The sequence below is a fragment of the Rhinoderma darwinii genome, chromosome 1 (assembly GCF_050947455.1).
Source record: "Rhinoderma darwinii isolate aRhiDar2 chromosome 1, aRhiDar2.hap1, whole genome shotgun sequence".
NCBI classification, from domain to species: domain Eukaryota; kingdom Metazoa; phylum Chordata; class Amphibia; order Anura; family Rhinodermatidae; genus Rhinoderma; species Rhinoderma darwinii.
In genome coordinates, this window is record NC_134687.1 from 182,963,920 (window position 1) to 182,990,993 (window position 27,074).

At 41.9% G+C, this 27,074-nt stretch overlaps 1 protein-coding gene and 1 non-coding gene across 3 annotated transcripts in view; both read left to right on the forward strand.

Moving 5' to 3' along the window:
* EIF4E (eukaryotic translation initiation factor 4E) overlaps positions 1-23,938 on the forward strand; it is a 72,289-nt gene extending 48,351 nt beyond the window's left edge. Inside the window, exons 3-7 of one of the 2 annotated variants that reach the window (XM_075860643.1) lie at positions 6,244-6,339; positions 12,796-12,859; positions 14,757-14,870; positions 19,478-19,617; positions 22,794-23,938. In XM_075860643.1, the coding sequence (XP_075716758.1) occupies positions 6,244-6,339; positions 12,796-12,859; positions 14,757-14,870; positions 19,478-19,617; positions 22,794-22,908 (529 nt within the window). In that variant the 3' untranslated portion in view covers positions 22,909-23,938. The remainder of the gene's footprint in view (positions 1-6,243; positions 6,340-12,795; positions 12,860-14,756; positions 14,871-19,477; positions 19,618-22,793) is intronic. The other variant, XM_075860644.1, reaches the window with a different exon arrangement.
* Positions 15,408-15,540, forward strand: LOC142722842 (small Cajal body-specific RNA 15). Its single transcript, XR_012875133.1, has one exon.
* Positions 23,939-27,074: the final 3,136 nt, after the last annotated feature.

Here is a 27,074-nt window from a genome sequence, read left to right on the forward strand (position 1 = left end):
TCTGTTAGTGGGATTATCCCTTTAATGTTATTTTGATGACATGCGAGGTGCATCCCAAAATTGAGAATGATTTCCCAAAAAATCCTTTTATTCAAAAAACATACTATTGGGCTCGATCACCTTCAAAGTAAGTTCCCTGGGACTGAACACAACGATTCCAGCGACACTGCCATTCTTGTTCAGAGAACTCGTCGCGGCTGACTGGACGTTTTCAACAGTACCAAAATGGTGTCCTTTCAGGTGAGTTTTGATTTTGGGGAACAAAAAAGTCTCACAGTGCCAGATCCGGGTTATAGGGTGGGTGAGGCAGGGTAGGGATTTTTTTTTTTTTTTGTGCCAAAACCTCCCTCACAGCCAGTGCTGTGTGACTGCGCAATGTCATGGTGTGGGATCCACGTTTTGGAAATGTCAAGGCGCACACGCAAAAGTTTGGTCCCGATAGAGAGCAGCCTTGATAACGGCCACGTTTTCATCGGTTCTTGACATTGAAGGTTGCCCTGAGCACTGTTCATCTTTAACGGCTTCCCTTTCATCCCTGAAGGCTTTGTGCCATCTGAAAACTTGGGCTGATGACAAAGCCGCTTCCCCATACGCTGTCTTCAGCATCTCTAATGTTTCTGAAGCTGTTATTCCAAGTTTCACGCAAAATTTGCTCGATGCGTCTTTGCATTTTCGTCCGTGACTAGAGGGAAAGACATGGGTTCACTTTGTAACGTACCGACGCTTCAAAGCTCGGGCTCAACTTAGGATTGTCCGGTCGTATACTTGTGATACACCCGCAAAAAATTCCTTCCCCACTTTCCTCACGCAGCCCCTGTGGGGAGCATAAAAAAAAAATAATTCTCGTTACTTTTGGGACGCACCTCGTATAACAAAATATCGCACGTGGCTGTAAACACCGCTGCAGCCCCGCTATAACGGCAAAGATCAGAGAACCTCTTCTGTCATCCCCTTGAATGCTGCAATCAAACCATTGAAGGACCCCAGGGCTGTATGAACATATTTCCTGTTAGGACATGCCTGTGTACTATTAGTATATAGATAAATGCCAGTACATTAAAAGTTTAAAAATAGAAAAGTAAAATTAATAAAAAATAAAGGAATGTTAAATTTAAAATATACACATTGTTAAAATAAAAGCGTCAATACTTAAAGTAATACATATTTGGTGTTTTCACAACCGTAATAACCTGCACAACAAATTTATAGTGTCATTTATGATCGGTGTACTTTTCTTTAACTTATTAATGTGAGGCACACGGTGTGATGAATTTTGAACCTCCATGTGCCTCCCATTAATAGTACCACAGTCATCATGGGCAGCATTGGGTTTATGTGTGAGGTACATGATAGGGTTAATTACTATTAATGGGAGGCATATGGAGTTTCAAAATTCATTACACCATGTTCCTTACATCAGAAAATTTGAAGTTTTTTGTTCTTGGCAATGTATTGTTTTTGTATTGCGAATCGTGATACTACACGAAGTATCGCTATCGAACTCCAAATTCTGGTATCGTGACAACCCTACTGCTGCTGTTTCCATCGTTCCTATAGATTTTGAATGGAGCAGCAGAACGCATGCTGTGCTGTTGGTCTATTCAAAGTCCTCCTCACTGTGGTCAATCAGTGAGGAGGAACAGGGGTTTGGACCCCTTGTTATAGCGATTTGGTGGGGGCCTCCAGTGATCAGACAATCATCACTTCTGTGGATTGGTGTGAACTGTCGATTCTGGTAGTGGATCTGTCACTCGTTTAGTAATGCCCTATCTCCTAGCTAATCTAATAGGCGCTGTCACACTGATAATGCTAGTGAAAATTGTGTCCCGAAAAGTTTTTTATTTTAAAAGTTCAGCTTTTTTCTAAATATGCAAATAAGTCTATACTAGACAAGTGGGTGTCAACAGCAGCGATTCTCCTGAGATGGAGCTACCTCACAGCCTCTGACACTGTCCTAACAGCATGAAGCTGCTTCACACAGTGTGAGAGACTGAGTCTATACTAGACAAGTGGGTGTAAACACCAGGGAATCTCCTGAGGTGGAGCCTCCTCACAGCCTCTGACGCTGTCCTATCAGCATGAAGCTGCTTCACACAGTGTGAGAGACTGAGGCTAGAGGGAGGGGGGGGGGGATCACTTCAAATAGCCATATCTCGGGCTGTGATTCTGGTGGCATATGAAAGAGGAGAATCTAATCTTTCATATGGCACCAGGATCGCAGTTCTAGCTGTGACTCAACCGGAGATATCACCAGTCGGGAATGAAAGCTGTATACTAAATGATCACGCTGTGTTGCTAGGCTGGGAAGAGAACTCTATGCTGATTGGCCAGCGTCATACAGAAAACATTACACCGCCCAGAGTGAAAAGAAAGCGCCACCTTCTATATGGCAAGTATCGCCAAATTAGCATATTTAAAAAAATGCTCATAACATTGTAAATTATGACGTTTATGAAAACAAATCACACTAGTTATCAGTATCATAGCGCCTATTAGATTAGTTAGGATATAGGGAATTAATAAACTACTGACCGATCCTCTTTAACGACACTTTGCCACAATTTTGTGCACTTGGTTTAACGCCCATCTTTATTTAAAAATACAAATTTTCCTTTTAGAATTTTAATTTAACCATAAAGCTTTATAACACGAGATAATCCTAGAACTCTCATACCAAAAGTTACTTTGCCCAACAGCTAGGATGGCTGCTGGGCATTAGATCACAATAAGCATTGATCTGCACACAAAGGAATGCTGTGAGGACACAGATCATGTCCTCCCAGCAGGCTCTTTCCCCATGTCAGGCTTCGTTCACATCTGCGCTAGGGCTGCGTTCTGTCGGAGCTTTCCGTTGGAACGGAGCCCTGACAGACGCAGTCGACTGCGCTATTGATTCTGTCAAAACAACGGAACCCTTGCACGACGGAGACAAACGGAGACCATTGGCATTGGATACGTCACCATTGAAATCAATGGTGATGGAAACGAAAACCTAAGGTTTCCGTTTGTGTCTGTCAGGGCTCCGTTCCGACGGAAAGCTCAGACTGAACGGAGCCCTGACGCAGATGTGAACGAAGCCTCACTCACCGGTTTCAATGGAATGCAGAACGTTTGCTGCATTTGGCTCCCAGTACTAAACACCGTGTTCACTTGGAGGACTGTGTTCAGCATTTTTATGAGAAGGGGCTGATCATTTCAGCCCTCTGCACCACAGAGTTTCAGCCTGATATCTATAGTGGTAGAGTGCTAAGGTTCTGGTTTTAGGTTAGTTGATGAAATTGCTTGCTTGCCATTTTTTTGTGTCTGCTGTGTCGGGTGTATCTTTTTGCCTTCTTGGTTACGTTTGCTTCTGTATGTTTTCTCCAAGTGAGGCTTTGGCAGCGTATCAAGATTGATGAATTGATCTGTTATATCATCTAAAGAAATATTGTTAGGCTACCTATGTACTATTTTATTTTTAATTGCAGTGTTTCCGTTACTTTATTACCTAATGGAATATACCCTTTTGGAATGCTTTATTCTATGTTTTTTCGGACTAAGCTCCTGTTCAGTTTTTTTTTGTTTTTTTTGCATGCAGAAAAAAAACCTGGTTTGGAATTCTTTCAGGAACTTTGAGGCAGATTTTGGACTGTCTGCACGTATTTTTGTGCGTTTTTCACTACTAAAGCTAATTGAAGCGGGCAAAAAATACTGCCCAAACCGCAGGTTTTTCAGCCTCTTATTGATTTTGATGGGACGTAGAGAAAGGAAATGCCACTTTTTTTTCCCCACGAGCGGCCAAAAGACTCCTCTGCCAAATCAAAGAGGGACGAATGCTGCCATTTTTTGGCTCTAATTCCGACAAGGTTTCTGCGTCAAAATACGCGCCAAAAACGGTGTAAATTGATCCTAAGGCTTTATTCACACGACCGGGTGTCACACGACCGGTCAAAAATAGGATATGGCCTATATTTTGCTGGGCCATTCACACGGTCCGTTAAAAAAAAAAAAAAAACACCGGTCGTGTGAATAGCCCCATAAAGATGCATTGCTTTTAATGCATCGTGTGACGGCCATTAAAAAAAAAAAAAAAAAATGACTCACACGGTTGACCATCCATGTCATCTGAATAAGACCTAAGTGCAGTTGCACACGACCAAGTGCCACTCGGGCCGTTTTTCACAGCATCTGAGTGGCACTCGATAGTTTTCACTGTCGCACTCACTTTAGCGGGTGAATCGGGTCCATGAAAACTGACCCGACTCTCAGATCCGTGGCAAGATACGTCCTATCTTTCCACGGATGAGACCCGGCCGGCATACAACGGTCGTGTGCATTTGGGTATGTTAACAGTGTTTTTCGGGCCGTAAACGGCCGAAAAAATCGGAAGCAGAACGCCTCCAAACATCTACCCATTGAAATCAATGGTAAAAATGACATTCTGTTCGGATGGGACGTCTTTTTACGCGGCCGCTTTGAAAAATCGGCCGCGAAAAAGAGCAGAACACTTCTTGGGATGTTTTTGGAGCTGTTTTTCATAGACTCTATTGAAAAAAGCTCCAAAAACGGCCGTAAAAAACACAGCGAAAATCGCGAGTGGCTTAAAAAACATCTGAAAATCAGGAGCTGTTTTCCCTTGAAAACAGCTCTGTATTTTCAGACTTTTTTAGTCTAGCGTGTGAACATACCCTTAGGCATAATTCTGTAAAGTTTAGGGTATGTTAACATGGAGCATTTTGCAGGCAGAAATTTTGAGGCAGAGTTTGACTTGCCTGCACTTTCTTGCCGCGGTTTATGCACTATTTTTCAGCCGCAAAAAATGCTTTCTCTTCCATTTATTTCAATGGGAGGTCAGACTGCGGGAAGAAGGAGCATGTTGAATTTTTTTTCCTCGAGCGGGAGAAAAATGCTTCCGCCTCCCATTAAAACTCAATGGGAGGCGGTTTTGTGGCGCGGATTCCGACGCGATTTCCGCATCAAAATCCGCACCAAAAACCTGTGTGAACAGGGCTTAATATAATCAGTCATAGGCCTCAATCACACGAGCGTATCCGATTCACGTGAGTGAAAAACGTGCGTGAATCGGGTCCATGTGTGTTGCGTTATGCATCAGTGTGCATTGCGAGGGGAATGAGTTATTCACGCACTCGCAAAGCACATTTTTTTTATTTTTATTATATTCAACTGAATTGATGGGCAAATCACGCATAGCACACGCATGTGCATCTGTGTGTGGTTTTCACGCACCTATTGACTTCAATGGGCGCGTAGGTGCGTGATAACGCACCAATATAGGACATTCAGTGAGTCACGCATGTGTGAATGGCCCCATTGAAATCAATGGGTCCGTGTGCTGTGCGTTGTTTCAAACCACACACAGACGTGATTCACGCTCGTGTGAATGGGGCCATACAGGGTTTTTTGCAACCAATGCACTTTGTTCAGACACCTGTATTTACACAGTGTGTTAATTTAGAAATTATCCAGCGTATACCAAATATTTATACTTTATTCAAGGTCATGTAGAGCTAAAGAACCAAAGAAAGGCATCCGGGTTATGTCCATCTGCTCCTAGCAAAATGCTTTCATGTAGAAGCATGTATTAGGCTTTGTTTACATCTGCGTTGGGGTTCCGTCGGAGTTTTTCATCAGAACGGGACCCTGAACAGACACTAACGGAAACCAGAGGTTTCCGTTTCCATCACCATTGATTTCAATGGGGACGGATCCGGTGCCCATGGTTTCCGTTTGTCTGTTGTGCACTGGACCCATCGTTTTACCAGAAGCAATAGCGTAGTCGACTACGCTATTGCTTCTCTATTGCTTCCGGCAAAACGACTGGTCCGGTGCACAAAAGAGACAAACTGAAACCACGGGCATCGGCTTAGTCACCATTGAAATCAATGGTGATGGAAACGGAAACCTCTGGTTTCCGTCGGTGTCAGTTTGTCTCTGCTCAGTCCCGTTCTGACGGAAACCTCAGACGGAACATCAGAACGGGAACCCAATGCAGATGTGAACGAAGCCTTACGGTTTCATGTGGGAGCCGCCAATTCAGCAACTCTGGATCAGTTCCCATCAGAGGAATAAAGGAAAAGCTTCTCCAAACTAAACCTTTGGGTAAAGTTTCCCTAATTACAGTTTGAGTGCCGCCTTAGCGGTACATGTAAATGACATAATTCTCTGTGTATTTGGGATGTTTCCAGTGTGGAAGGAATTTCCTTTTTATATTTGATTTTATACATTTCTATTTGACTGTTACAGATGGGCCTTGTGGTTCTTCAAAAATGACAAAAGCAAAACTTGGCAGGCCAATCTTCGTCTAATTTCAAAGTTTGACACAGTTGAAGATTTTTGGGCGTAAGTATTAACTGTTTTTTATTACGACCGCATCATTTTCTTAAAGGGTTATGCCCAGTACAGAAAATTATGACATATCGCTAGGAAATGCCATCACTTTCTCATAGTTATACGTAAAAGGAAAGTGAGGCAGCACTACCAAATTTGTGAAAATAATGATCCGTTTATTCCACTCGTGTGCGACGTTTCAGCTCAGTGTGATCCTTTCTCAATCTGAAACGTCGCACACGAGTGGAATAAACGGATCATTATTTTCACAAATTTGGTAGTGCTGCCTCACTTTCCTTTTACGTATACTGAAGGGTCATTGGACTGTGACCTAAGTGGCTTGCACCCAACCTATATCCTCTTGTCCAGTGCTGCTGATATATGCTTACTTTCTCATAGTTGGTTGTGTGACTGCCGGGACACCCACCGATTCGAACAATGAAGGGGCCGCAGCACTTTTTTAGTGCTGCAAGCGCCTTCAGTTTCTCCTTGCACAGCGGTGCTCCCAGTCATCAGCAGTACAGCCCTATTCAAGTAAGAGGACAGCTGCCGTTCCCTGCCCAGCCAAATATCTGGGAGCACCACTGTCCAGGGAAAACTAAAGAAACGCTGCGGCCCCTCCATTCTTTCTCAAGATTGGAAAATAAGCCTTTAATATTTTAAGTGCCACTAAGGCTGGATTCACACGAGCGTGGCGTTTTTGCGCACGCAAAAACTCAGCATTTTGCCTGCGCAAAAGCCACTTAACCGCTCCGTGTGGCAGCAGCATATGATGCGCGGCTGCGTGTTTTTCGCGCAGCCGCCATCATTATGACACTCCATTTGGATGTTTGTAAACAGAAAAGCACGTGATGCTTTTCTGTTTTCATTCATCCTTTTGACAGCTGTTGCGCGAATCACGCTGTTCGCACGGAAGTGCTTCCGTTCGACATGCGTGGTTTTCACACACCCATTGACTTCAATGGGTGCGTGATTCGCGCAAAACGCCCAAAGAACGGACTTGTCGTGACTTTTTTTCAGCGGACTCACGCTGACTAAAAATCACTGACGTGTCTGCACGGCCCCATAGACTAATATAGGTCCGAGCAACGCGCGTGCAAATCACGCGCGTTGCACGGACGTTTTTCCCGTTCGTCTGAATAAAGCCTATTGCTGCTGAACTCCTAAATAAAATCTGCATTAAAGTTTCGTCCAGGATAGTTACTTGTGTCATTGGCCACATGTAGACGTTGTGAGTGAGCATACCTCATCATGTGGCGGTTTCATCTAATAGATAAGCGTCCATGTGGCGCGGGAGATGAACTGAGACCGTGTATGGGCTGATCTGCGACCGCAATGTTTACATATGGCAAGCTAAGGAAAAGGTAATAATCTGAGGTAAAGATTCTTACTAATACAAAGTTAACGATCCGGTAGAATGGCCACTTGGGCCTCCTTCACACACGGTTTGTTTTTTTCAGCATGTAAATGCCAGATGTTTTAAGCGTTTTAAATCCTTTTTGTTTTATGCATTTTTTTGTGGCTTTTTTTTACATTTGATTTCTTTTTTGTCTTTGAAGTCCTATAGAGAAGCGTGTGGGGAAAAAACACCATACCTAGAGCATGCTGTACTCTGAAAAAAACCTGAATTGAGCCCAAAAATTCTACAAAAACGGCACAGATTAAAACACTGTTTTTGTAGGCTTTCATATATTTTACTATAGACTTTAAAGTAAAATTTGGGGGAAACAAAATCACAAAAAGTCCCTGAAAGTGCTGTGTGAGAATCCAGCGTCTTGGTTAGTTTAAAAAAAAAAAAAAAAAAAATCTTAAATGGCAGAGATGGGAATACCCCTTTATGTACCGTATTTTTCGGACTATAAGTCGCACCTGACTAAAAGACGCACTCCTGTTTTAGACAACAGAAAATAGGAAAAAATGTCATATAAATTTCATTACTACTTTTACAAAGAAAAAACTATTGGTTAAAAAAAAAAAATTTTGTTCCATTTCACCGCATTGTGATAGCCATAACTTACATTTTTCCATCGTTTGAGAGCGGAGGGCTTATTTTTTGCGGGGCGAGCTGTAGTTTTTATTAGCAGCATTTTTTTTTGTACATACGGTTTTTATTTTATCACTGTTTTTATTTAATTCCTTTTAGCGCTTTGGTGACCCAAAGGCAACGATTCTGTGGTTTCAAATTTATTTTTTTACGCCGTTCACTGTGTAAGTCAAATAATGGCATCATGCTACGCTGTTTCTGTAACTACTATTCAGTTCTATGGGAGTTACGGAAACTGCGTAGCTCAGCGAGTTACGCTGTTTCCGTAACTCGACCATGTAACCAGGAAGTGTCCAGAAGACAGCGGAACTGGGTAAGGTAGAACGGGGTTTAGGGGGCCCCGTTCTAGAGATAGGTGGTGGTCCCAGAGGTGGGACCCGCATCTATCTGACAATTATGACATATCCTGTGGATATGTCATAAATGTCCTTCATGGGAAAACCGCTATAAAGGCTGTGGTCGCTATTGACCACGGCATTTAACTAGTTAAACGCCCTGGAACAGCGCCATCGCCATCGCTGCTCCTGGCCGTTAGATCAGCGTGTCAGCGGTTAAACACAGCTGACATCTGCAGTGTATGGAGCGGGCTCAGCAAGTGAGCGAGCCCGCTCCATACATCATCCCCTCCCCACCCCACCCCATGATGTGCCCGCACATCACGGGTCGGGAAGGGTTAAGTAAGGAGCGGTTAGGGGGCCCGGCGCTGCTGGGTCCCTGGACTGACGGCTATAAGACGCAAGGACTTTTTTAGCTAGATTTATTCTTGCTAAAAACTGCGTCTTATAGTCCGAAAAATACGGTATATGTATATCCACTTCTGGGGGACTGCACATATCTCCTACTGTCACTGTTACAAGGTGGCTGGGTTTTTAGGAAAACAGACAAGCGAGTTTCCGAAAATCCCATAGAATAAAATGCGAGTTACAGAAATGGCAAATCCCATAGTAATAAATAACTAGTGATAAAGGCAGATTTAGACCATTTTCTGTTTGCACCGTTTTGTGACAGACGCGGACTGAGATTAGGCGACAGGTCAAGACAGAGATTGATTGCAATTTGTCAATTTAGTTCATAGCGGCGTTGTCCAAGACGAAAACCTTCACAGACCGACCATTCAAGAAACAACTGTCTGAAATCACTAATGTACGAACTATTTTCTTGCTGTACCTCCATTTATTACTAGTATGGGCAGGAATTGTTACAACAAGAATCTGTTGGATATATAGACGACTTTGTTTTTCTGTTCATCGTCCCCCACTTTATTGGAAACCTTCATGTTAATGTAGAGACTGGTAGTTCTATATTTGTGTGTGTGACCTCCCATAGCCCTGTGGTTTCATTCATCGTTTTTTTGTTTTGATATTGATATAGTATATTGATATTTGATATAGTTTATCGACCTTTCTGCGCCAATTTTTGCCGTAAAAAAGTTAAAAAAAGGGCCCAAAAGTTGAAATTTGCGCTGCAAATTTCTTACGTTGCCCTCGCCACTTTTTATGGAAAGGGGCATGGCTTCACAAAAGATGGCAGGGCCACAGTGGCCTGACTGATTTTATTATAATTTACATCAGAAAACTATCTGACATAGATCTCCGTTTGTGGGGTGTAACCAGGGAGAGGCTTGTGACGGGCCCCGTACCTTGACACCCCACCCCCAATCTGGCTACCCCCCTTCCCCATCGGAAACATAAATATTTAGTAGCAGAGTTTCCCGGCTTCACACGGGTCTATTTGTGTGTGTGTGTGTGTGTGTGTGTGTGTGTGTGTGTGTGTGTGTGTGTGTGTGTGTAAACTTAGTTTCCTACTGATATGATGCCAACGTATCCAATAAAGTGCAAGGTCCTGTTTTGGAGGCATTACTGGGCTGAAAGGGGTTCAATTGATTTAGAATGGTGAAATCCACAGACTTGGTTCTGTTGAGGGATTTCAGCAGCTCGGGCAGCAGCCATTCGCTTAGACAAAAGTCTCCTGTGGCAAAGTGTACATGGTGCTACCCGGGTAAAACATGTCGGTCTGTCTGTGTGTTCATTGGATTTGCTCCAAGGGTGCCCAGGAGTTTAATCCATGCCCCCGTATTTTCTTGGTTTACGGGGAATCAGTTACACACAGGTATTTAGGAAGTTAAATTTGAAATAAACAAACCGCTAAACCGTTAGGAAATGGAGTCATAAGACTGTGACCGAGCCTGTTGATTAACAACATTGGCAGTTTTATTACCAGTTGGCCATAGACTATGGTTGGATCATAATTGAAAACCTCATCATGCATGAAAGCCCACTCATTGGCACGCTGAACATGATGTGCTCTATCCGCTTGCTGACTGGGTTCGGGCAGGAGTGTCTGCGCTTCTGAGAGGCACCTGTCTGGTCTGTTGCTGAGAGAGCCCAAGTTTGCTGAGGAGTTTCAGCAGCTCGAGCAGCAGTATGACGCATTTGATCAGCTTGCAGTTGCGCAAGAGGAGTCTCTGCAGCTAGTAATGCAGCTTTACTCCTGGCCATCCATAATCTGGTTGCTATGGGTAACCGCTTCCCTGTACCTTCCCATCTAGGATTATCTTGTAAAGTGCACTACCTGCTACTGCCAGATAAAAACATATTTACTTTAAAATCGAATGTCTGTATTCGCTTTTATAGTATTTGATCGTGATCATGTGATAATGGCTGATAACTGAGAACAACCGCAAGGTCGGGACATTTACGAAAACCTTCTTGAACACCCGATGTACCTGTGCGCCAAACTTGGGGACAATTAGTTCAGGTGTTTTGATGATAGAGGACGACAAACAGACTTTTATAATATGGAATAGCAGAGTTCGCCGGCTTCACACTGGTCTATTTATTTATTTGTTTGTGTGTGTGTGGTTAAAAACTTACTTTCCTACCGATATGAAGCTAACATATCCAATAAAGTCCAAGTGCAGGGTTCATTTTTGGAGGCGTTACTGGTCTGGAAGAGGTTCAATATATGAGAGTGCTGAAATCCACGGACTTGGTTCTGTTGAGAGATTTCAGCGGATCGGGCACCAGCCATGCGCTTAGACAAAGGACTCCTGTGGCAAAGTGCAGGGTTCCTTTTTGGAAGCATGGCTGGTATGAAAGGGTTACAATTTGAGAATGCTCAAATCTAGTATAGGTACAGTTCGTTTACAGCGAGTAATAGGTTGAGTAAAGAAAAATGGCTTGGTTGTTATGGAAACCTGGTCTAAAACTGTATATGTGAGTGAGGGTAAGAATGAAAGACCTGCGAGCTTCTATTGGCTAGTACAGGTCATCTGATGTGATATGAAGGTCCTTGATGTGGAAGCCAGTGGTGTCATATTTGCTTTTGTGAATATGTCGAAACCCGGTCTAACCCTTCGGAAGCGCGTGAATTTATTTTGTGCCAAATTTGGTGCAGATTGGTCCAGACGTTTGGCCGTGCACAAAGAACATGCAACAGACCGAAATGTATTTATATATATATATATATATATATATATATATATAATATTATATACACACACACACCTACCTTTCCCGCTGGCTACCTCTTCATGCCGCTGCTCATTTAAAGTACCTATGCGACGCAGCAATCGGCATAATAGATGCTGCGTCGCATGCAGCACTGATGAGTGCTGTGTCACATAAGTACTTATGCTGCCTGCCGTCAGTACCTTCAATAATCCGCGGCATGAAGTGGGAGGTGGTAAGTATGTATTATTTTAAGTGATGGTGGGGAATGGATGGGGCGAGGGCAGCGGAAAGATGCGACACATTTATTAAGAGTTGTTTAATAAATGTGTCGCATCTTTCTTCAGAAAAATGGTTATTAAGACGGCGTATGAATCTTCAGTCTTAATAATTCTGCCCCATTGGGTTACAATAAAGACACCACCGTCCTAATAATGCAAGTATATTCTGGTAATGAGTCTCAGGCCCCATGCACATGACCGTAAAACCGTGGACTTTACCGCGGTTTTACGGACCCATTCGGTTCTATTGGCCGCGGACACCTTTTCATAGCGCTACGAAAGGGTGTCCATGCCGTAGAATTGTGCCAGGAATTATGGAGCATGTCCTATTTATCGTATTTTACGGGCCGTGCTCCTATACTTTGTATGGGAGCACGGCCTGAAAATGCGGGCGACCGTGCCCACAATCGTGTGCTGTTATTACGGTCACGGCCGTGTGCATGGGGCCTTAGGCTGGGTTCCCACAGTGCGGATTTTGCATGCGTTTTTCAAGCCAAAACCAGGAACGGAACCTAAGCAGAAGAAATAAATTAAGAAATGCCTTAAAGGACTGCTCTCCTGGATCCAATTCTGGTTTTGGCTTACAAAATGCAGGCAAAATGTGCACTGTTGGAACCCAGCCTTATATCTTCAAACGTTATACAGTCAAGACTGCAATGACACTGATTCTTTACTTCTTGATTCTTTTGCCCAGGCTTTACAATCATATCCAGTTGTCTAGTAACTTATTGTCAGGTTGTGACTACTCGCTCTTTAAGGTAAGTTTCACACTATAGATGCCCTGATTTGTTAAAGTGGCAGCAATTGTATTAAAAAAATAATAAGTTGTGCACCATTGTGGGGTGGACAACTGCCAGTCAAGCTCTGGAAACACTTAACTTTCTGAAAATTACAGGTTTTTTTTTGTTTTTTTTTCCCCTGGAATAATCTAAAGATATAAATGGGGCTACATTCTAGTACCAGACACGTGCACGGCAATGTATCTGTTACTGCAGTAAAGGGTCCACAGCACTCCAAGTGCATAGCTGCGGCTTTCTGCTCATCATTTTGAGCACCAATGGATGGACCACCACCAATCACAGACTTGATGGCCTTTTGTAGAGCGGCCATCAGAATATACTGGAAAATCCGTTTAAAGCTCAATTGATTTTTTTTGTAGTAAAGGTAGTTAGTGGTTTAGCCATATCTAAATGATACTTAGATACGTACATTTTCTGCTTAATAGCAGCCCTGACTGGCAGCGGTCCCTGCTGTGGCCTCATAACTATCCAGTAGTAGATCTGCCTCCTAGGCTCCCATGTTCAGCTGGTCATTACACTACTTAAGGTGTCTATTGAATCCATAGTAAGCAAGAAGCCTCTTCTGCAAAGCTCCAATTGATTATAAGAGGAGAGTTGCACAGCAAGGGCTTGTCCACATGCGACGGAGTTGTTGCAGAAAAGTTCTGCAGCAATTCCGTTGAAAGTCAAAGGCTTTCCGTGGCGGCAAAAACGCACCATTTCCTGCGTTTTTTTGCGTCAGAAAATGGTGTGTAAATTGCTGCGATTTTCCCAATGTTAGGAGATGGAGATGACCTCTGGAAAAACGTAGCAATACTGGACACTTTGCGTGGCAGGAATTGACATGCTGTGGTCTGAAAAATACGCACTGCAGGTCAATATCGTCTCAGAAATTTTCCACAGCATGTGGATGAGATTTGTTAAATCTCATCCACTTTGCTGCTACTGTATTCTGCTGTTTTTTCCATCCGAAATGCCGGCCGGAAAAACGCGAGGCTTAAGGGTATGTTCACACGCCCTATTTACAGGCGTAATTCAGGCTTTTTACGCCTCGAATTACGCCCGAAAAAACGGCTCCAAACCATCTGCAAACACCTGCCCATTGAATTCAATGGGTCTTACGGTCTTCTGTGCAGACAGACTTTTTTTTTACGCGCCGCTGTCAAAAGATGGCGCGTAAAAAGACGCCCGCCTCCAAGAAGTGCATGTCACTTCTTGGGACGTAATTGGAGCCTTTTTCATTGACTCTATTGAAAAACAGCTCCAATTACGTCCGTAAAAGACGCCCCGCAAAACGCCTGCACTTGTAAAAACGTCTGAAATTCAGGAGCTGTTTTCGCCTGAAAACCGCTCCGTAATTTCAGACGTATTTGGCGTTGCCGTGTGAACATACCCTTAGGCTTCCTGCTTGTTACGAGTTTGCTCTCCTGCTGGAGCTTTGTGCTTGTGCTGCGCTATCCTTCACCCCTCTGTAAACACCATAAGAACCTAATGGCAAACTAGTAAATTACTGCTTTTCAAGTTCTATTTAAAGTATCAGCCCAGTTATACTCTCCCACCTGAACTAACCGGGCATGGAGAGACGCTGCTGCACGCTGGCGGGAATGAAAGCCATTGCAACTGCCCGACGCCCTGGAGAGTATTGTGCAATGGTTCAATTAAATAGACCAGGGCAATACCATCACCCAGCGTGCAGGAACGTCTCTACGCCCGGGCGGGTGAGTATCGCTGCTGACTAAGATTCCCTTTATGTAATTTGTTGCCTGTTTCTGCAAATACGACTATCTTATTGAAGAGCAGTAAGAGACATGTTTTTAGCTTTCACAAAGGAAGACTGTGTATCATAAATCCTAAACCTTAATTTTATTAATACCAGGATGGGATTGAACCCATGTGGGAGGATGAAAAGAATAAGCGTGGAGGAAGATGGCTAATTACTCTGAATAAACAGCAAAGGAGAAATGACCTAGATCGCTTTTGGTTAGAAACGGTAGGTTTCTGATTTATTATTATTTTTATTTTTTTTCCCTTTCTAATATGCCTTTTACACGGTTGAGGTATGTGCACACAACGCCTTTTGTCAAGCAGAAAAAATCTGCCTCAAATTTGCGTGTTTTTTTTTTTCCTGCCTCCTATTGATTTCAACAGGTTCAGAGGCGGAAACCGCTCCAAGATGAGGCATGCTGCTTTTTTTTTCCCCCTTGGAAAAAACTGCCTCTACCCCCCATTGAAATCAATGGAGGGAGATTTGAGGCGGTTTCCGCATAGAAATCTGTGGGCATAAAACGTTTGCAGAAAAAATAAGTTATTAAAAGCACTACAAACATTGCATTATTTTTATTATCTCCCTATTGACTTCCAGCATACATCTTATTTTTGCCAACAAAAACCCCACAAAAAATATGTAGTGCTTTTATAGTAAAATGTATATTTTTGATTAAAAAACAAAACAAAATAACATCACCAAAGGTGTCCATAGCCTTTAATAATGTGTATTCGCCACATATTCTGCCATTTTCTGCACACTGTGGAGGACTAAGAAAGTAAAGCTAAAGAAACCTTATGGCTATTACTGATACTATCCTCCTATAGAAAAACATGGTAGAGGAACAGGCCTGGTTTCAAGACCTACTCAAGGCCTACTTCATCTACCAACATTATTTGTAAAAGCATTGATGGGACATTGAATTTGTTAATGCGTTTTAATGTGACATTTTTGGAATCTCTTAAAAATACCTAGAAGATTGCAGTGTGAGGTTTGTTTGGTTTTTCCTAAAGGGCAAAAATTGTATGTCACTGAGCCCTTAACCCCTTCCTGTCGTAAATCGCTTTCAGATTTAAATTTTCGTTTTTTCCTCCCGACATTCCAAAACCCATAACGTCTTTATTTTTCAGTCGATATAGTCTTATGAAGGCTTGATTTTTGCGGGACGCGTTGTAGTTTTTCGTAGCACCATTTATTTTGCCATATAATGTACTAGGAAACGGGAAAAAATGTATTTGTGGGGTAGAAAATGAGAAAAAAACAGCGATTCCTCAATGGTTTTTTGCGCGCCGTTTTTACGGAATTCACTATGCAATTAAAACATGTTAACTTTATTCTGTACGTCAATACTATTACGGCGATACCAAATATATAGTTATTTTCTATATTTTACTACTTTTACATGTAAAAACCTAAGTGTAAAAAAGAAAATTTATTTTGTCGCCAAATTCCGAGAGCTGTAACTTCTTTATTTTTCTGTAGATTAAGTGGTATGAGGGCTTGTTTTTTGTGGTATAAGCTGTAGTTTTTAATACCATTTTGGTGTAAATCACTTTTTTATCACTTTTTATAAAAAAATTTGTGGGGGATTAGGTGACCAAAAAATAGAGATTCTGGCGTTTACAATTGTGTTTTTTTTTTTTTTTTTTTATTCACGGCGTGCACCGTGCGGGTTAAATAATGATATATTGTAATAGTTCAGACTTTTACGGACGCGGCGATGCCAATTGTTTTTTTTTTGTTTTTTTTTTACTATGCTCTAGGGTGAAAAAGTTTTTTTTTAACTTTTAATATTTTTTAATAATTTTTTTTTACACAAAAAGAAAACTTTAACAAATTTTTACTTTTTTTTTTATTAGTCCCCCTAGGGGAATTCAACAAGCGATCATTAGATCGCTTGCACGATATACTGCATTATATCGTGATTCTGACAGGCATCTATTAAGCCCTGCCGGAGGCAGCGACTGCACAGTGTAGGAGGATTAGATACAGGGCTCAGCAGACAGTATAACACGAACATAATACACACCTCACATACACGAACATTAAATTACCTGCTCTTACCGCCGCTGCTGCCTCCGCTCCTATTCCTTGCGCCTTCGCTTCCTTGAACATATGGCCGGAAGTTGCGGCCGGAAGTCGTCATCTTACTGTCCGGCAGCGGCTTCCGGTCCACATGAAAATGGCGCCGGATTTCGCTCTGCGAACGAGCTTCCTTTTGGTCTGTGTGGGAGCGGCGCATGCGCCGTTCCCACACAGACGGCGTACGCTGCAGAGAATGGAACGGCTCCCGTTCGCATTCTCTATGGGGATGTATGTACCGTATTCCATGTCTGTATGCGTCATTAATCGATACATACAGAGATGAAGAAAAAATGCCAACCCCCATAGAGAAGTAAAAGTAGAACATGAGAACACAAATAAAATTTATGTTCATATCTTATTAAAACCAATATGATTAAAAAAATATAATAATTCATAACACCTTCCCTTTTAAATAGGGCAGCAAGTGTAATCTGACGGGCTCAGAGCAGAGCATGTTGGTGTAATAATGCTCCGCGCCGCTGCCTCTGAAAAGCAATGTAGGCGACAGGGCTGTACATAACTTACTTAGGGGAACCGCATCACAGGGGGGAAGAAGGAGCCAGGATGGCATATGGTCCATAACTGGTGTATACACTTTATAGTGCCTCTACATTATTATTTATTAATATCTTCTTACATTTTACACATACTACTTTTGTTATAATGTGTATATACACTTATTCAGTAATCCAGCAAATTACTATCATAGACCAGAAGAAAAAGCAACCATGTTTGCTGCTTGCTTTACAATCACTTCACGAGCAGAAACAAAGCAGTACATCGCTCACCTGACCTCTTCTACTGATTTTTGTTTTAGTGATCGGTTGGGGTCTCCGTGCTCGGGCCGCTATTGCAGATCAAAATACTGATCGATTAATTTTTATGGCCCACGGACACCTTCCCGTATATCCTATTTTTTACGGAACATGTCCTATTTTTTTATTTTGCGGACCAAGCTCCCATACTTTACAATGGGATCACGGCTCGCAAATGCGGGTGACTGGCGGGCCGGCTGTGCCTGTGATTACGGGCATGTCCGCGTGCAGGGGGCATTAGTTGTTCCTTTTGCAAGGTAGTGTTTTCTACATTCTTTATGGGGAAAATAACGTGCAGCATAGGCAATTATTAAGGCGCAAAATACTGCAAACCTTTTTCGGTCTCAAAATTTGATGGAGATCCTCAACAAATGCAGGCCGAAATCCTCATGTATTACACACAGATTTTTTTGCGGATTTCCCCTATGCATTGCAAAGGGTGGAAATAGAGGAGAAGGGAGCAGCTGCTACTGCTTCTAGTAAGTGATCTATCTCACCCCAGTGCTGTGTTCTCATCCACACTGCTCATTATTGTGATATATTTTGTCCTCCATATTGGTGTGTAGCAGGATCTCCTCTTTACTTCATAGCAGCTAGTCTCCTCCCCGCTCTGAAGCAAAGTTCAGGGAAAATAAACTTATGAATAGCTTGCAGTGGGTAAAACTGATATTAGACAGTGTTATTCTTCATGGACACACGACAGCTTATTTTAAAAAGTCAACTTAAACATAAGTTCACACGGGTTGGATTTGCTGCAGGAAAGCTCCGCAACAAATCCGACCCAAATTCCGGCAGAAATTCTGCACCAAATAGTGTTTGATTTGGTGCAGACTTTCAGCTAGGTTTGATGCTGCGAAGAGGGGATTAAAAGATCAAAGAAATACTGCTGGCACTTCCGTAGCGACTCATCCATGCTCCCATTCGTCTGGCCTCTGCTGGGCCGGCCACCTAGGATGACACCTTGTCCGATGTGACGCTGCAGTGTGTGATGGGATGCACTGGTAACATGGGATAAAACGTCATCCCAGGGGGTGGCTTAAGGCCCAGTTCACACAGTTTTTTTACACGTTTTTTGACGAGGAAACCGCGTCGGAAAACACGTCGAAAAACGTCCTATAATTCCTCCCATTGATTTCAATGGGAGGCGGAGGCATTTTTTTCCCGCGAGTGGAAAAAATGTTCGCGGCAAAAAGCGACATGCCCTATCTTCGGCCGTTTATTTCTCTGATCTCCCATTGACATCAGTGGGAGGTAGGGAAAGCGTATAAGGGAGAATGTCATTTTTAATTTTAGAGTAAAAAAAAATGTATGTTGCTTTTTTTTTCTAAGTTGCGATAATGCAAAAAAAAAAAAGAAAACAAATCATTTGTTTTGTGGATTTTCACTTCCGCTTTGAAATAGTAGGGCGAATCGCAAATCTGGACAAAATCCACAGCAATTAAACTACTTGTGATCATAGACTAAGGCCCCCGTTCATACAGAGTTTTTTTGATGCGGAAACCGTGTCGGAGAATGCGCCAAAAAACTGAAGAAAATGCCTCCCATTGATTTCAATGAGAGGCGGACGTGTTTTTTTACCGCTCGCGGTAAAAAAGTGACATGCCCTATCTTCGGGCGTTTACACCTCTTGCCTCCCATTGACATCAATGGGAGGCAGAGAAAGCGTATTTCGCAGCGTTTTTGCCCGTGGCAATCAATGGACGCAAGTGAAAAACGCGGCAAATGGCCTACTTTAGAAATATGCCAGAAAACTTCAATAACGCCAATCCGCACAATTACATTATCTTTGTGGTGATTGGAGAACGGCATCTGAGAAGCAAACAGACCTGAGAGTAAAATGCGTGTTTAGAGAATAAAAGTTTAGTATGTGCGATCCTTAAGGGATTTAATATTCATAAATGTGTTGTTTTTTTTTTTTTTTTCTTTTTTAAGCTCATGTGCCTTATTGGAGAGTCCTTTGATGAACACAGTGATGATATATGTGGAGCTGTTGTAAATGTTAGAGCAAAAGGAGATAAGATAGCGATCTGGACTACTGAATGTGAAAACAGGGACGCTGTTACACATATAGGGTAAGTTACAAAATATTCAAGATCCTAATATTCTAGTCTATTTCATGTTATGGGTTTTATTTTTTACATAAATCACCTAAAAACCACTTTCGTTTTCGGATGTTGTAAAAGTTTTCATGGTTTTTATTTTATTTTTTTCTTATCATTTTGACACTTTGTACATGTAGTTTTTGATGCAATTGTAAGGGTATGTTCACACGGCTTATTTTCGGGCCGTAAATGGTAGAAAAATTGGAAGCAGAACGCCTCCAAACAATCTACCCATTGATTCCAATGGGAAAAACTAAGTTCTGTTCAGATGGGGCGTTTTTTTACGAAAAAACGGCCGCGTTAAAAAAAAAAAAACAGCAAAAAAAAATGCATGTCCCTTATTAAGCCACAAACGCGAGTTTGATTTTAAAAAAAAGTCTGAAAATCAGGACCTGATTTCCCTTGAAAACCGCTCTGTATTTTCAGAATTTTTTTTTTTGTAAGAGTGTGAACATATCCTAAGGCATTTGAAGAAAACGTTGAAGTCTATGGGGAAAACCACTATAACCAGATCGTGCTGTGCTTTGAGAAAATAAACTACAGAAATGCCACAAACCAAACGCTGTGCAAAGATGTTCATATCTTCCTACAGTCTGAACGCAAACCAATAGCCGTAGCATTTTTGTCTCTCAATATGCAGCTAAAAACTGTGGGGAAGATTTATTAAGACTGGTGGTTTATAAGCCCGTGTTAATAAGGAAAAAGCTAGAGTTGGGCCTTATTTACACGAACATGCGCGTTGCAGTTCCGTGTGTCATCAGTGTTTGGCGCGTGGCTGGGTGATTTTCGCGCATATGCCATCCTTATGACACGCGGTTTTGAAGTTTAGAAAATGAAATGAAGGAGGTGGTTTTATTTTTCCCTTCATTTCTTGAACAACTGTCGCGTGAATAACGTGCAGCACACGGCGGTGCGTCCTTGTGCTGCGCGTGATTTTAACGCACCCATTGACTTCAAAAACCACTAAAGTATAGGACATTTCGTGAGTTTCACGCAGCAGATCCACGCTGCGTGAAAAGCACGGACTGTCTGAATGGCCCCATTGACTTACATAGGTCCATGCGTCGCACGTGATTTTCACGCGCGTATCACGGTCGTGAAACACGTTTGTGTAAATAAGGCCTTAAGGCCCTTTTACACGGGCCAATTATCTGGCAAACGAGTGTTCGTATGAACGCTCGTTCCCTATAATGGCTTTGTGTAAACAGGGAAACGATCACCCAATGAACGAGCAAACGCTGGTTTATCGGCTAATTGCGTCGTTTATGCAGCATAGAATATGGCTGTGGGAAGCACATCTGTGTGTGAACAGGGAGACGCGCTGCCTACGTGATGATAACGTATGGGGACGAGACATTACTGATCGCTGCTCGGCGCTTGTTTACACGGCCCATATCGGGCTGTGTAAGAGGACGACCTTAAGTCGCGAGGACGTTATTAGGAGACACATCTCTTCATAACTTTGCATCTTTTGAGCAGTTTGCGGTTTTCTACATGAGTAAACTGGCGTAGAAATGTTCCACCTGTGTGTAAATCCTCATTGTGGTCTCAACTTTATGTAGCATTAAATAAAGTTTACAAATACTTTGTTTTTGTACCAATGATTGTTCACAATTGTCTCCATTCATGTTGGAAAGCTCCAGCGGTTGCTCCTGTGACTGCTGTGACACACGTGACTTGGCGCTGCTCTCCAGTAAAGGAAAACCAGTGGGATTTTACATTTACCTTTTGTACATGAATGAAGTGGAAAAACAGGGGTGTTTTCTAATCTGCGCTTTGTATCAATTGCTTTTGGTTTTCAAGATCTCTACTTGCAGTCATTCAATAGGAACCTTTACTTCTTGACACACAGTGCTTTAAGTTTAGCTTGGGGCTTGTTAAAGAGGCTCTGTCACCAGATTTTGCAGCCCCTATCTGCTATTGCAGCAGATAGGTGCTGCAATGTAGATTACAGTAACGGTTTTATTTTTAAAAAACGAGCCTTTTTGGCCAAGTTATGACCATTTTTGTAGTTCTGCAAATGCGGCTTGCAAAAGTCCAAGTGGGTGTGTTTAAAAGTAAAAGTCCAAGTGGGCGTGTATTATGTGCGTACATCGGGGCGTTTTTAATACTTTTACTAGCTGGGCACTCTGAAGAGAAGTATCATCCACTCAGTGCAGATCTGTGACGTCACTCACAGGTCCTGCATCGTGTCGGCCACATCGGCACCAGAGGCTACAGTTGATTCTGCAGCAGCATCAGCGTTTGCAGGTAAGATCGACTTACCTGCAAACGCTGATGCTGCTGCAGAATCAACTGTAGCCTCTGGTGCCGATGTGGCCGTCACGATGCAGGACCTGTGAGTGACGTCACAGATCTGCACTGTCAGAAGCTGGGCGTTCTGAAGAGAAGAGGATGTTACTTCTCTTCACAGCGCCCAGCTAGTAAAAGTATTAAAAACGCCCCGATGTACGCACATAATACACACCCACTTGGACTTTTACTTTTAAACACACCCACTTGGACTTTTGCAAGCCTCATTTGCATAACTACAAAAATGGTCATAACTTGGCCAAAAATGCTCGTTTTTTAAAAATAAAAACGTTACTGTAATCTACATTGCAGCGCCGATCTGCTGCAATAGCAGATAGGGGTTGCAAAATCTGGTGACAGAGCCTCTTTAAGTATAGCGCTAAATGCTGAACATCTAGTTACAAAAATACAACTGAAGTTTCAGTTGAGGCAGTTCTTGCACTAGGCGTAGCCACAACCGTGAGATCAGCTCTGCTTGTATTAAGCATTTACCCAAAACATCTAGTACAATGGTCCGTGTACGAGTACATGAGAAGCTAAAGCAAAGTTTGGTGATTGTTTCTTGCTTTCATAGATGCTGTCCGTTTTCTTGTCGCAGCAGGCGGTGCAGCCATATTAGTTGTCACTTTTTGTATTATCGTCTGTAAATTGTCGCTTTGATCATACTGATAAGTCGACCATCTGTAAGAAGCTAATTCAAAGGTGACCAACTTGGTTTTGACTGCTTTTTCTGTGCAGACTAAATATATATATGTCAAATATTGAGAGACCTATACAAGTTTTTTTTGTTAGAACCTTATTTTCTGTTTTTTTACAAAATGTCTAAAAAAAAAAATGTAATATTTTTTTCGTAGGAAAGTTTACAAGGAAAGGTTAGGACTTCCCCCAAAAGTAGTGCTTGGATACCAGTCCCATGCAGACACGGCTACGAAGAGCGGCTCCACCACTAAGAATAGATTTGTTGTTTAAGAAGACGCCTTCGGAGTATTCTTTCATAGGAGACTGCGTCAAGCAATCGTGACTTGGGAGCTGTACCAAAGCCTCTACAAGAGCAGAGTGGACTGCGTTCAATTTGATTTCCACCTCAATATTGCTAAGAATTGTGAAAAGTCATTCGCCTTTTGTCTTGTGCTATGTTCAAATTCCCTCACGTTTTATTTTTTTCTTTTATTTTTGGTAAAAAAATAAGTTCTCTAATCAAAACATTTCAACACGAAAATGCCCTTCCTCCCAGTTCATAGGTTGCCCATGTTATCTCTGCAATAGTCCTTTTTTGCCTGTTTATTACAGAAATATTTATCCAGAGTGTGCGCCTGCAACTCACACAGGAAACCGAATCTTTACATTTGCATTGTATTCAGTTACAATAGTTTGCTGATTTGCAAGGCGGAGGATTAAAATGCATTCAAACTTATCTAGCGATTTCACGGTTTGTTTTGTTTTAATTTTCTCCTTATTTTACAGCATTGTTTTGGCTGTATTGTGTGCTGATGGCTGCTAGGTTTAATTTATTTGTTCCCTCCTTGATAACGTTAGAGATATTCTGATTTAATAATTTTTTATTTTTCTTTAGTTCATGTAACATTGGTGATGGATCCGGGGGAAAAAAGCAAATTGGTTGAATAAAAGTGTTATTTTGTGCGTTTAGAAACCTTCTTTAATTTTTTATTTTGTATGCCATTACAAAGCTTTGCTGCAAGTTTATGCATTTCCGTAGAATCCGTGACCTGTTTCTGTGATTTCTTAAACCTAATTGTGGAATTTTTTTTAATGTACATCCTCATGACATTCCTTATTCCTTACTAGAAATAGTATGCCTTTGTTCTTTATTTTTTTTGTATCCTATGGCGTATTTTAACACATTGTATTAGACTATATTTTGCTTTGGTTATAAAAAAAAATATAACGGCTCAAATAGCAAAGCAGTCACCATTCATATTAAGACAGTGTACAAAACTGTAAATAAAACATGTACAGTGAATTGTCTTTTAGACAACTAGATTTGTCTTTTTTTTTTTCATTGCGTAAGAGAATTCACTCCCTTAAAAATAGCAACAGCGTGCCACCATACCGCCTAGTATTTCATATATGCTATAATAGAAACCGAACATGCAGTGTTTGTCTTAATATGTCGATAACGTCTTTTACCATATTTGCTGTTAACATTCTGTTCTGGACGACTCTTTACAAAATGTCCTCTTTCATCTGGTACCTACTGTATTCCTGCTGGTGGTGGTATTGCGTGCCTGGTGAAACCGGTCACGTTATAGAAACCCGTGGGTTGGGACATGAAGGTAAGAAAATAGTTTTAAATTTTTATTTTCATTTTTTTTCCCCCTGATTTTTATTAGGGTTTTTTCCATTTGATCACAGGAGATGTTGCTTTAGGAGTGAGACATGGATATCACGTTTATAATTCTTATTATTTTAAATTTTTTCCTGAATCCAAAAACGAACACGCAGTTTAGGACTATGCCAAGTTTAGGCTTCTATTCAAATGTCTTTAAAATAAATAGGAACAAATGTTGCTGGATATTTAGTGCCAAAAATCGGATTGGTATCTGCATGGGAATGCACAAATCCCTCTCCGATTGTTTTTTGCTTTGTATTTCTTTGTTCTGTTTTTTCAGTGCGGGGGTTTGGAAAGGTTTTTCTTCTTTCACCAAAAATACATCCGATCCCCTTTGTTGCACTAAATATATTATGGAGGTGTGAATGTAGCTTCAGGGGAGACAATCCTAGAAAGTTATTTTCGGCCTTCCCTAAATTGATACATTTTTATTCCTGATTTCAGACTGCCAAAACATGGCACGTTTTATCCATCTGTAGTATGGCTGCAATACCTGGACCTCCTGTGAAGAGAACTTCGATCATCAGGGCCATCTACGTTTGGTTCAGTAGAACGGAGGGTGGAGATCTAAGTACTAAAAAGAGGCCTTAGGCTTTATTCAGACGAACGTGAATTACGTCCGTGCAACGCGCGTGATTTGCACGCGCGTTGCACGGACCTATATTAGTCTATGGGGCCGTGCTGACATGTCCGTGATTTTTACTCAGCGTGAGTCCGCTGAAAAAAAGTCACAACATGTCCGTTCTTTGGGCGTTTTTCGCGCATCACGCACCCATTGAAGTCAATGGGTGCGTGAAAACCACGCATGTCGCACGGAAGCACTTCCGTGCGAACAGCGTGATTTCGCGCAACAGCTGTCAAAAGGATGAATGAAAACAGAAAAGCACCACGTGCTTTTCTGTTTACAAACATCCAAATGGAGTGTCATAATGATGGCGGCTGCGCAAAAAGCACGCAGCTGCGCATCATATGCTGCTGCCCCACGGAGCTGTTAAGTGGCTTTTGCGCACACAAAACGCCGCGTTTTTGCGTCTGCAAAAACGCCACGTTCGTGTGAATAAAGCCTTAGGAGCAGAAAAGCATCATACACTTCTATTCACAACGCCCAGCTAGTAAAACATGTAAACACGCCCAGATGTTACAAACACAATACACGCCCAGTTGTCCATTAGAAAGGCTCATTTGCATAAATATAAAATTGCTCATAACTTGGCCTAAAAAAAACGTTACGGTTACATCACATGTAATAGGAGATAGAGATTTGATAATCTGGTGACAGAGCCTCTTTAATGTGTCTCACTTTACTCCATTTTTATATATATAGCTTCCCCTATGTTCGTAGGTCTGGGCACACGCAGAAAATGTGTATTCCCCATTCATAAAAGTCTCTGGTCTTTGATTAGAAAAATAATGGAAAATAGGAAAACCTATATACAGAAATCTGTTAAGCATACCCTTAAGATCTACGTGACTTTAGAATTAGAAACATCAATCTTATCTTCCATTTGAGACAATGGACTTCCTAAAGGACCCTGTAGATAAATAAGGCAGTTGGCTTCTTAGGAAGGCCTCAGAGGCAGTGGCTGCAGCCTTCAAGTTAGGCATTGCTGCCAACTGTACTGCCAGATCGTTATCTGACTAGAGCAGTTTGAAGAACATATAAAGAATGAGGCTCCAAGCGAACGTCTTCTAGGATCCTTACCCAATTTTAGAATAGCCACAGAATTTCTAGCCGATGCCTAGGTAAATGCAGTCAGACTCTCAGCCTACTCATCTGCTCTCTCAAATTCTTCTTGTAGAGCCCTTTTGCTCAAATCCTCGGCTCCAAGGATAGATTGTGTGTCTCCATACTAAAAATAAATTTGCCCTATCTGGGTGATCTATTAGAGAAGGCCTCTTATAGCTAAAAAGGGGTTCCCCCAGTCCTCTCCCTCTAGTGGGTCACGGACTCTTTGGAAACCCAGGTAGACCTAGTAAAAATAGTTGTCAGTGGAAGGAATAGGAGATTCAACCAGAAAAAATTTTTTTTTTATGATTGAACCAGCCCTCCCACTCAGACAACCGCAAAACGTCATCCTCCCAATGATGCCAGAAACAGGGTGGGGAAGGTGTTAAATTTTTTTTCATCCATCTTGGTCCCATATTAGTGAGTGGGTGCTAGACGTCAGAGGGTCTAAAATTTAGATTTTGTATCCCTTCCACCCAACCGGTTTCTTTTTTTGAAAACCGTTTTTTTTTTTTTGTTTTTTTTTTCAATAATAAAACATGGTCAGGGAAAGTTTTTGTTTTCAATCTCTTCTGCAAAATCACTGCTGCGGTCAGGGTTGAAGCCAAACACCTTGAAGAATGAGTTTGCTCATCGTAGGTTAGTTACTGACCGATTTAGTAATTTTTTTTATTATATAAAGCAGCAGCTAGATTGTGTCCCATGGGATCTTGATATAGTTATCCGTGATCTAGTTTTAAGCCTCCTTTTTCTGTTGCTTTAATCAAGCTTATTCCCCTCAAATCTGTTTTTCGAGTAACCGTAACATCCGGTAGGAGTACACCAAGCCCTGTCCCCGTACTTTCAGGTCCTAGATCAGGGGTCTCAAACTCGGCCAGGTAAATGGGCTGCACATTGAAAGTAATGCGGCCCGTAAACTTCAAATTTTTTTTCTAACTTGATACAATACAAATTTGTTAATCAATTAGTTGTTTGAACTACTATAACAATACTACATTACTATAATAATAGCGCTAACTTTAAACTTAAATTTGCGAGTTTACTCCACGTGCTTATTTT